Consider the following 12,095-nt stretch of genomic DNA (forward strand, 5'->3'; position numbering starts at 1 on the left):
CATAACTGAGGTTACATAAGCTTCTTCATTCTTTTGTAATAATTGCATAATATTCCAGTGTGTGACTGAACTTTAATTGACTTCCCTTCTGAGAGACATCTAAGTTGCTTCTAATCCTTCATTCCTTATAAACAGTGCCATAATGAATAACCAGATACACATATGTCATTTTATACAAACACTAGTTTAGCATATAGTAATGCATTTGCTAAATCAAGAGTTATATATACATTTGTAATTTTGACAGTTGTAAAAAATGTCCTCCAAATAAAAAGTATCAATTTACTTTCCCACTAGTAGTGTCTCAGGGTGCTAGTCTCCCTTGAGCTATGGCAAAGTTTTAAATTTTTACTCATCTAAGGGAGAAAATGATCTCTTGGTGATGGTTAATTTGCATTTATTCTATGACAAATGAGGTTGAACATCTTTTCATATATTTAGGTCATTTGTACTTCCATTTCTGTGAACTGCCCGATTATACCTTTGGCTATTTTTAAAAAATATTAATATATAACTTTTTGGTCTTTTCTTTGCTGTATCTTAGAGCTCTTTATATTGGAACGTTAGCTTTTTGTGAAATGAGTTGCACACGTTGGGATGGCCAAAAAGTTTGTTTGCGTTTTTCAGCCCAATGCTACAGAAAAACCCGAGTGAACTTTTTAGCCAACCCAGTATTTTCTCATTTTGTCACTTTCTTTTTCCTGCTTTAAAAAAAAAAAAAACACACATTTAGCCACCTTATTCTTCATGTGACGTGTTCAACCCTGGGTTATCTCTTGTTTCCATGCAACCTCAATCATCCAAACTCACTGAGGGCTCCACATGTGCCGGGGCATGGCCTTTCTCTCACATTTTCACCCACTCTGCCATGTCATTTCTAGAGGCTCGGTAACAGGTCTCAGAGAGCACAACTTGTCAGTGGCAGAGATGGAAATTGAACGCAAGTCTCCCTGAACTACAGGGAGTTAGGAGCGTCTCAGCTCCCACATAGGGGGTCCAGTGTTTGAGAGAATGCAAAATCTTAATACTTGTCAAAGGAAAGCAGAATTCATGAACTATAATCTACTAGGAGAAAAACAAATGAAAAGTGGTCATTTATTATGATCCACTGTTAGGGAATGTTCCTCTCCATTCAGGCAAGTGGAGAAGTTCAAGATTGTATAACCTCAGCAGTTAATTATTAATATCTGCTAATTATGCTGTGAAGAAATTGCCATTTCCTGTAATGCTTCTGTTAAGTATTATCCTTGTTCTCTGTTCATTGTCTCCATTATACAAATATAATTTATTGATGACCCCATACAGGCAAGCCTGTATCATAGTTGACCCATACCTTTCTTTATATCTTAATGTGGCCCAAAGCTAGCTATTAATAGATTCAATTTATTTTTTTCATTTTTAGTGATGTAATGGCTTTTTATACCAGCTGTCAGGGGTCAGGGTGGATATGTAAAGAAATAAAGGTTCCCTTTCTTTAACTAGAGATGTTCTCTGTGTGTGTGTGTGTGTGTGTGTGTGTGTGTATGCACACATGTTGTCTGCCTGTCTCATCTCCAGGGAAACCTAACACTATCCTTTTCACACCTTTTCTGAATTAAGCACAGTAGTCAGGGAGATGTGAATCCAAGGAAAGCTGTTGTAATTAGTGGTAGATTCAGGGAAAGGTGAACAACTCAGGAAGCTCTGAGTAACCAAAAATGATAGTAATAAATACTGTATCCTCTCTGATAAAATATCGGGTCCCCAACTGCATCGGAATAAATCATCTGAAGAATAATTCCATGTAAGTGGAACGGGTGTTTTATTTTACTCTTGAATGTTGAAGGTGATCTGTAATAGAATGAATTATTTTGACTGCATGAGATAGAAAGGAGATAAGAGAGTGGGAGAAAATAAAAATTGGCAACACTCTTGGCCCACTGAAAGTAGCCTGCTTCAGATTATCAGTACTTGCTTGCAACAGTGAGAAAAGATGTCAGAGGTCTCTATGAGCCTTTTTGCTCTTAATCTCTTATTTCTACACAGCCCATGTTTTCGAGTTATAATTATGTAAGTTCTAAAGTCATTCCTTATGGCAGTCCCACAAGACGTATAACTGAGTGCATGTCTCGTAAATCCCAAAATATGGGAATGAGGAAATGTTTGGACACCATGCCTGGGTATCATACAAGCATTATGAATATTCAACTGTGCTTGCTTCGGGCAACAATAGCCATTTCAGTGAGCGGATGATCTGGTCATATGTGAGTTCTTCTCCCAAGCAGCCTCCATTCCTGTGTCACTCCCGTCCTGTATGTGCCTTGCTGCTGCCTGAGTGCAGCCCTGGCCTTCCCAGAGAAGATTGGTTGTTATAGGATGGCCCCTAACAACACAAGCTTACTACTTCTTTTGGAAGTCACCAAAAGAAACGGTCATGTGTAACCATGCGGGGGAAAACTGGCCACATGATATATTGAACAGGTCATTTCCTAAATAGTTTTTAAGGATGATTTTGGACTATGTGATTTTTTGTTTTCCTTTTATGTTGACTTTTGAACCTAAGCTTCATCTAAGAATCAAGTTTACTGAATTAGCATTATCTTAAACTCATTTTTTTCATTCACAAAATACTTATTGTCTGCCATGTGTCAGGTACTGATACAAACAAATCTGACAGACCTCAGCTACCTTAAATTGCAGCGGACTCTAAGTACTTGCTGTATGCTGAAAGCCTTTCTATTTGCACAACGTGTTTGTGTAATATCCAGGAAAGACCGGCCTCAGTGTCCCACTGAGAATGTGGTGAAAAAGGATTCTGAACCTCTAAATAAATTTTTTTTTACAATAAAAAATTAGGTAATGTCATGTGAAATGTCTTACTGTATGTAGGCAAAGAATAAAATGGATGGTAAACATCATAAACATAAAAATTCAGAGTAGTGGATGTCTCTAAGGAGAAGGAGGAGTATATGATCCATAAAAAGTACTAAAGGCAATTGAACGACATGAATAATATTTTATTTCTTAAGCAACAGGTTAGGTGCATGAGTATTTGCTGATCTCCTTATACCTTATACCTGTCATAAATTTTGTACAAAAATTTTCAAAGATGGTGAACCCAGAAGAGGAAAAAAATCATGATATGTATGGGAATGGAAAATAGGTTTTAAAATCCCTAAATATTTAAGGTCTTTTCCCTGTAACTGTGGATATAAGAAAGAGTTTAGCACCCATCTATTTCCACTGTGTTGGTTCTTTCTGTTGGTGAGACATTTGCTAAGTTATTTTACTTATTCCTACTTTAAAATGTTTATGCAATATTCAAAATTCATGGCCAAAAAAAATGCATTTTTGAAATTGCTCAAAACACTGGATCTTATACCTAAAGCATTACAGCAGTGGTTTCATTGGAGAGAATGGAGTGCTTTTCCCAGAAAGGAGGCACAGGGGGATGAAGAATTTTCAGGCTGAAGACACATTGTGACTGGCAGGGAATGCGAGCCTGGAGTGTCCCTTGCTGGATTAGCAGCTGTTTTTCCCTGATGGCCATTGGCCTTTGTGACACTAGCTTAGAGAGACTCAGTATCAAGGGATGTTTTACTAGAGGGGAAATTGGTACAGGACTAATAGAGCTAGAATTTGAAGTCAAAATTGTCTTTGCTGATGTTCTTTATCTCTCTCTCTCTCTTTTTTTTTTTCTTTTTAACATTTTAACTGCAGTGAAGGGAGCAATCTGACCCCAGCACATCACTATCCAGACTTCAGATTTAAGACATATGCTCCACTAGCATTCCGATATTTCAGAGAACTTTTTGGTATCAAGCCTGATGATTACTTGGTAAGAACTTATCATTTTCCTTCCTTCTCCAGAAATGTGTGACGTCAACATTTGTCTCATAGCAATAGCAACAAGTGTCTCATAGCAACAGCAACAAATAGCCTGGGTCTTTTACTTTACAAAACTCTGGAGCATAGCAAAAGGATCAAGTTTTATAACGATTATAAATTTAGCTTCAGGAAATGTGGTTTGACTCTAAGTTTTACCTGATAGCTATAGAATCTACTATGGTAATTGATATTTAAATAAGTGGAATTCAGTTGCTACTTTAGATAATTCTTCTAAGAGATATAATTAGCTATAAATACTCCTGTGAGTTTTGTTGATTGGGTTCTTTTTGAAAGTCTTCCTGTTTTAATTGCCTTATTTGTACCATTTGTCTCAAACCTGCCATGGCCCATGGCCATGTTCACCTTGACCTACAATTTGAATATGATTTTAGAGAAGCTGGATAGTTTTGTCCTAAACAGCTTTTCATGTGGGCTCTTTCTGAAGGTATTTTTTATTTGGTACGAGGGCATGTATTACCCTTAAGTCTGTCTTTTCTCCCTGTCTGCCTTTTGGCATGCAGCCAGTACAAACACAGCAGGCTTTTTGTGAGAAAGTCTGATGTGACCTCAGAGTTTTACCTTATTCCTGTTCAAGAAGCCAGGAAGTTTCTTTCTGTTTCAAGAGAAAAATGGTTTATCTTATAATTTGATCACTGTTAACACCCTGGGGCTCTTGAAAATTGGTTTTCAAGAAGCTTTAGGAAGGATACCATCAAATATTTATTGTTCATTCCATTCTGAATGATCTTAGTAAGACTTGAGCCAGATCTGAGAATAATCCTTTGCAGAAGAAGTACAGCAACATGTGTTACTTAATAACAGAGAATATTTAAACTCTGTTTTATACTTTGAATATACTACAAATGATTAAATTCAAAGCTGATTCTGTTCCGAGCTGATAAAACCCATGAATGACCCTCTCCCTTAGTTGAGCCCTAAGGAAAACTTCTGCCTGATGAATGAAAGAGTATACTGGTTGCTCAAGGAAATAATATTAAGTCTTCATAGAGCATGAGAACTGTGTGTACTGTGGGCGTCCTGCTGCCTTAAATGTGCACTCATACTACTCACATTTGGGTTTCCCTGGTAGCTCAGTGGGTAAAGAATCCGCTTGCAATGAAGGAGACCCTGGTTCAGTTCCTGGGTCAGGAAGATCTGCTGGAGAAGGGATAGGCTACCCACTCCAGTTTTCTCGGGCTTCCCTGGCGGCTCAGTTGGTAAAGAATCCACCTGCCGTGTGGGAGACCTGGCCTCTCTCTCTAGATTGGGAAGATCCCTGGAGAAGGGAACGGCTACCCACTCCAGTATTCTGGCCTGGACAATTCCCTGGGCTGTATAGTCCATGGGGTCACAAAGATTCAGACACAACTGAGTGACTTTCACATACAACTCAACATCAAAAATAAACAACCTGATTTAAAAATGAGCAGAGGCTGTGAATAGACATTTCCCCAAAAAAGGCATACAGATGGCCAACAGGTACATGAAAAGATGCTTAGTATCACTAATCAACAGAGAGATGCAAATCAAAACCACACAAGCTGCCACTTCACATCTGTGAGATGGCTGTGCCGCTCTCTGCCTCCCCACACCCCATACCTCTACTCTCCACACCCCACTGGTGGAGAGATTAGGTGCTTCTACAGCAATGTCAACCCTGCCCTCTTAACCACGCAAGTACATGAACACAGGCATTAGCAGGATGTGGGGCAGGATTTACATTAGGGAAGATCCTTTAGTTTCTGGCCATTTGGTAGTTACTGAGGGTCACTGTTATTCAGGAAACATGTTTGGAGAACCCAATGAGGTCTTGATACTGTGTTATTGAAAACAAGATTGATGATAGCTCATCTTCTGCCATATGTTACAAGTTAATGGATTCTCTCTTTCTGACTTACCTTGAGCTTCTGCCAACCAAGGTGATGCCCCAGACTTGCATTTCATAACACAGATTCAATCAGTGTGATGAGATGGCTGTCTACCTGACAGGTCTCCATTTAGTGGGCCATCAACCCACTTTGATAGCCATCAACCCACTTTGTAGCCATCAACCTGCAGGCTACAAAGCCCATTCTTTAGTCAGTCTACCTCACAGGATTTCTTTCCTTGGGAAGGCCTTTTTCTAAGCAACAAGTCACATAGCTTATACAGTTTCCTAATGAGCTTTTAAGCTGGAAAAATTACCTTCATAATGGGGTCAGAATGTTTACAAAGGAGCAGGAGGCTATGTGATGGCTTCTCAAAGCAGAAGTCCTCCTTCATGTACCTGGCAGAAGGTCGTTAATTGATTATTTGGTACTTTGAACAGCAACTGTAACTAAAACGCTTCGCTAATAATTATGGAGAGATTCAAAAAAATTACAAGTCATGACACTCAAAGAACTTAGAATCCAATTGGGATGATGATTGATGTGGGAAAACCACCCATTCTACCAGGCAGTAATTAAGAAGAGGAAGAGAAACAATAAATGCTCGAAGATTTCAAAGGAGGGAGAAGTCGCTCTCTCTTGGATCAATGATTAGGAAGGCTTCTTATGGGTATGGCGTGGTTTAACCGTGACCTAAAAATTACAGTGAAATTTGAGTAGGTGGGGAAAAAAGGAAAGATGTTGGAATGGCATGTAAGGATGAGGAGCAGTGTTAGGACCATGAGACCAGAGATGCAAGTGCATTAGATAGGACTTTGAATGGCCCAGTATAGCAGGAAGGGAAGGTTTTGATCAAGAATATTAGAAAGATCAGTTCAGTTCAGTTGCTTATTCGTGTCCAGCTCTTTGCGACCCTATGGACTGCAGCATGCCAGGCCTCCCTGTCCATCACCAACTCCCAGAGTTTACTCAAACTCATGTCTATTGAATCGGAGATGCCATCCAAGCATCTCATCCTCTGTCGTCCCCTTCTCCTTCTGCCTTCGATCTTTCCCAGCACCAGGGTCTTTTCAAATGAGTCAGTTCTTCGCATCAGGTGGCCAAAGTACTGGAGTTTCAAAGTATTGGAGTTTCAGCTTCAGTTTCAGCCCTTAGAAAGACAGAGCCAAATAATTCAAATAACTAGTTATGTTTTTTTAATTCTAGGAAATTAGTGAAATGTAAAGACTGACTAGATGTTTGATTATGTGGAAGATATTTTTTGTAAAGGGATGGAAGGGTATTTTGGTTCTCTTTTATAAGAGGAATCCTCATCCTTTAGAGACAAATAGTGGCTTACCTGGCAAAGAATTCACCTGCAATGCAGGAGACCCCAGCTCAATTCCTGGGTTGGGAAGATCCGCTGGAGAAGGGATGGGCTACCCACTCCAATATTCTTGGACTCCCCTGGTGGCTCAGCTGGTAATGAATCTGCCTGCAATGCGGGAGACCTGGGTTCAATCCCTGGGCTGGGAAAATCCCCTGGAGAAGGGAAGGGCTACCCACTCCAGTATTCTGGTCTAGAAAATTCCATGGACTGTATAGTCCACGGGGTCGCAAAGAGTTGGACACGACTAAGCTACACTCAGTAAAATACCAGAGAAATGATTTAATGTCTGTGATTTGCTTTAAAGAATCTGAGGAAAGCAGGCAGGGGAAGGACTGAGGATGTAAAGAGACAAGATAGGCTATGAGTTGATAGCTGTTGAAACCGAAAGATAGACACATGAATGTTAATTGCACAGTTCTCTACTTTTATGCATATTTGAAATTTTTCGTAGTAAAAAGCTGGTGGAGGAGGTGCAGAGATAAGACCAGGCAGCTTAAGTGTGCTTTTGTTTGATTGCATTTTCCACCTCCCTTGTTAATTGTACACACAGTTCCATAACCGGACCCATCTCTGGGAGCTGCAGAAGACATAACAAGGGCCACGAGCCTCTAACTACATGGCTCCCTGGTCCCCGTAGCCAGGGCCTCCCTCAGCCCAGGCTCGAGGCAGCTCCCCTTATTGTTCTTGGAGCTTCTGGAGGCTCACCTCCAAAGCACTGTATCTGAGGACACTACCCAGTGATCTGGAGTGTGATAGATGAGGAAGGGGTCTTTTGCCTGAGGCATTGTGCTTCAGAGAGTCAGGCAGAACCTCAGAGACTTTTTAGCCCAACTGTTCATTGTAGATGAGGAATCTGACACCAGTGAAGGGAGGTGCCCAAGGTTACCCATGCTGAGGGGTGGAGGCACAGCCCAAGCCAGAACCATAGTCTCACATGCTTCCAACCACTGAGTCTTAGATGTCGTTAGATGGCAGGAATTCCCTGGATTCCACACTTTCACTCCCGAGGGCCCCAGTTCAATCCTTGGTTGGGGAACTGAGATTCCACAAACTGCACGGCACGGCCCCCGCAAAAAAACCCAAAAGGTATGGTCTCAAGGTGGTCACTCCCTAGCCATCAAACTGCGAACTGTGGTTATCCATTCTGAAAAATGAGACAAAGAGGTCAAATACACCTAACAAAGCACATTTTGGAATGGTTAAGCCCAAAAAACAGAAGAATGAAATAAGATGGTGTCCCCTGAAATACCATGTGAAGGAAAAAAAAGGATAAGGCGTACATCACAAATACATCCTGGTATCCATCAAACTAGGGCTATCTAAACCCAAATTTGTGAAGATATACGGACCTAAATGGGAGGGGAAAGGCGAAGATGTAGGGGGTGGTCACTATAGATAGATTTGATATCAGATCCCTGTGATATATGTGTATTTCTGCTTAGTCTTATGCTGTTGCATCTGGATTTCAGCCTGAATTACTCTGATTACATTCTCAGTACTATTAAAATTCACCAAGTGCGTGCTGATTACAAATTCATGTTGAAACGTGCACAATTGGATGTGAGACAGCGTGGTGAGGGTGCAGCCGCGTGTATTACAAAGCAATTCAAATGCTCCTTCTTCCTTATTTGTTCCTAAATAAAGACCTCCCAGGGGAAGGGGCCCCAGAGCATCTTCACCCCATTTCTGCTTAGGCAACAAGCCTTTGGTTAATTTCCTTCTTTTCCAGGTGCCTGGGTATTCCCAAGTTCAGGGTGATTTAGGTTTATTGACACCCATAAGAAAGAGAGCAGGGTAAATAATTAAACACCATTGAGGGGAAGAAGTGGCAGGAAAAATGATCTCCACCTCACTGTGCAAGTTTACAGAGTTGATTTGCCTTGGCAGAGCCCAGCTGGACTGTGCTTTGCATTCTTTCCAGGGTACATAGGGAGGCCCTGCAGGAAATAGAAGGCAGGGAATGAACACACTGCAACAGCTTACACAGTGAGGGTGCCAGGAAGGTACATCAGGGTGCACACAGGAGCTTGTTGATCACAGCTAATTAACATGTTCCCATAGCTCCTCTTTATTTGCTCTGAAAAGGCAACATTTTGAAGAGGATAGCTTAGCAGAGAACAGTAACAGAGTTGCAAAGTGAAAAGCCATAGAAATCAGAGGTGATAATGGTAGAAAGGGTTCTGCATCCTAATGCCAACTTATTGTAGACTGACACTGTGCTAGAAGTGACCCCAAAATGGTTATTGAAAGAGGGCAAAACAACTGATTTCTCCATTCATATTCATCTGCAAATTGCATAATAAAGGAGTATTTGGCAATTAGTAACCAATGAAAGAGTCTCCAGTTTGTGTCACTGCTTCTGGAAGAATCTGAGACTTTAATTGGAAGCCGATGTTCACATCTGAATCCAGTTTTCCCTAGACAGCTCTTCCTGAATCACCCCCTAATTTCTCTATTTGCAGCCCCTAATTTCTGCATTCTTTGTTGTTTTTGTACTTTCACAACATTTACTCCTACCCACAAGAGGATTCTATGCCAGAAATCCAAACCCCATGGAACAAAGAATCAAAATCCTAAGAGAGTCTGGGATCTGCCTTCATTTTTTATGAGAATGGAAATAAATGAAAATTTTATTTAAATAAATTATTTATAAATAAATTATTTATTTATTTAAAAATAAATAAATACACTTATTTTCCTGAGTCTCAGATTTGTCATTACACAAATCACCTACTTTTTCTTTAAAAAAGAAAAATTTTTAAAAGTTAATTTCTTTAATTGAAGTATAGTTAACTCGCAGTGTTGTATTGGTTTCAAGTGTACTGCAAAGTGATTCAGATATATAGATATATATATATGCATATACACTCTTTTTCAGATCTTTTTCCATTATAGATTATTACAAGATATTGAGTGGACTTCCCTGTGCTATACAGTGGGTCCTTGTTGTTGTTTATCTATTTTATGTAGAGTAGTATGTCTTAATCCCAAACTCCTAACTTATCTCATCACCCCCCACCCGTCTCTTTTCTTGCTTCACCAAGATCATCTTAGTGTGTACCTTTGAGTAGCCTTCTTGTCATGGGAGTTAGGCTGAAACTCTCAGTACATCCTAGGGCACTGCTGAGCATGTAGTGAAAAATGGCAACAGCCATGCCTAAGTGGTCACTCTTTGCCAGGGATTTAAAAAACATTTATTTTTAACACTCTGAGATGCTATCAAGTATATATCACCATCTTTATTTTAGAGACGAGGTTTCTAAGACTCCAAGTGCTAAATTACTCAAGGTCACATGACTAGCCACTGGCAGAGTCATGATTTTACAAACAGTCGGTTGATTCCAAACCCAGGCCTTTCCTTCCACTTGGACTCTGCCCAAGAGCGGGAAAGGTTCCCTCTGCTTCCTCTTGGCTTTTACAGCATCCTGTGTGGAGGCTGATGACTGTTTTTATTTTCCTTGCATATCCTCAACTAATTCTTGAGGTCTTAGGTTGCTGTGCTGCTTAGCAAGAGAGCTCCAGGAAGCAAGGCTGGAGGAAAAAGGAGAAGGTAGGGGATGGAAGTTGCCAGTGATGTTAAGAAAGACAGTGAACTCTTGCTTATTTTTTTTCCTGGTGAATTCTGTTTCCCTTACCCACAGTGCTGCCAAAGCAGGATGATTTAAAAGGTAACATCTAGACACTGCCTTTTAGTCATTTTTCTCCCATTTTCTCTCTTTCTTCTCCTCCCTCCTTCCCTTCTTCCTCGTATCCTCTCAGATGTTTCTTTGATAAGGAGTTACATATTCACAAACCCAGATAAAACACTTTGAAGGATGTTCAGCCCTGGTGATTTCAAATGCCTCCATCCTCAAAATACAGTTCCTTAAATCCCTGCTCTTGCCTCTCACCAGGGCTGGTCTGATCTCACACATTAACTTCCTTACCTTTTTTTCTGCCCACAGTGTTTCTATAAGTCAATAATAGGGATTATTAAGTAGTAAACACTAAACTCATAAACCTAAAATTTCCTGTTCTGCTGGTTTGGGGCACTACTTGGGGAGACTGACAGCCCTTCAGTTGTTGGTAAATTTCAGTCATTTATTTACAAAAATTTATCGAGTCCCTTCTGTGTACAAGGCACAGATCCTGAACCATATCAGAATTTAAGAGTCATGGTTTCTGCCCTCATAGAGTTTTATAGTCTAGAGGGAACTTGGAATAGGTAAATAGGCCATTAAGGTACTTTGTGGTACTCAAACGGTAAAGAATCTGCCTGCAATGCAGGAGACCTGGGTTCGATCCCTGGGTTGGGGAAATCCCCTGGACAAGGGAATAGCAATCCACTCCAGTATTACCTGGAGAATTCCATTGGCAGAGAGGTCTGGCAGACTGCAATCCATGGGGTTGCAAAGAGTCAGACATGACTGAGTGACTAACACGGTCACGTGCTATCTTCTGTGACGAGAGCATCCAGTGCCAGGAAGCAGGTGATGTGGACCCGCAGAACCAGGCAGAGTTTTCTGGAGCAAGTGCTGTCCAGCAGACACTGAAGGCCAGCATCACTATACCAGCCTCCTTACTGAGTCTTCCTTCTGTCCTCCTACTGGGGCCTCTCAGCACAGCAGAGGGAGTGAGTGGTCCTCTGCTACAGACCCTCCAGTGGCTTTCAGCTCCCCTAAATAAAAGGCCACTTCCGTATATAGCCTATATATTTGTCTGTCCCACCAGACCCTTCTGGCTTCTTCCCCTTCAGCTGTCCTCTCTGCCCCCTCTGCTTCAGCCGTGGCCTCCCTGCTGTGCCATGAACTCTCCAGGTCTCAAGATCTTAGCCTTTGCCCTTCCTTCTGCCTTCAGTACCCTTTCTCCAGATATTCCCCAGGCCTCTCCTCAAATGCCGCCTTCCCAATAAGGCTTTTAGTGACCACCTTGTCTTCATCATTGGTGGTACTCCCATCCCCCTTTCCCTGTGTCCTTTCTCTCAACAGCACTTAAGCACATTCTGATGTGTA

General features: G+C 41.1%; 1 protein-coding gene across 7 annotated transcripts in view; it reads left to right on the forward strand.

Moving 5' to 3' along the window:
* PIP5K1B (phosphatidylinositol-4-phosphate 5-kinase type 1 beta) overlaps positions 1–12,095 on the forward strand; it is a 346,077-nt gene that overhangs the window by 188,301 nt on the left and 145,681 nt on the right. For all 7 annotated transcript variants that reach the window (XM_015472494.3, XM_015472493.3, XM_002689633.6 and 4 more), the window contains one exon: positions 3,700–3,817. In XM_015472494.3, the coding sequence (XP_015327980.1) occupies positions 3,700–3,817 (118 nt within the window). The remainder of the gene's footprint in view (positions 1–3,699; positions 3,818–12,095) is intronic.

The sequence above is a fragment of the Bos taurus genome, chromosome 8 (assembly GCF_002263795.3).
Source record: "Bos taurus isolate L1 Dominette 01449 registration number 42190680 breed Hereford chromosome 8, ARS-UCD2.0, whole genome shotgun sequence".
Classification (NCBI taxonomy): Eukaryota; Metazoa; Chordata; class Mammalia; order Artiodactyla; family Bovidae; genus Bos; species Bos taurus.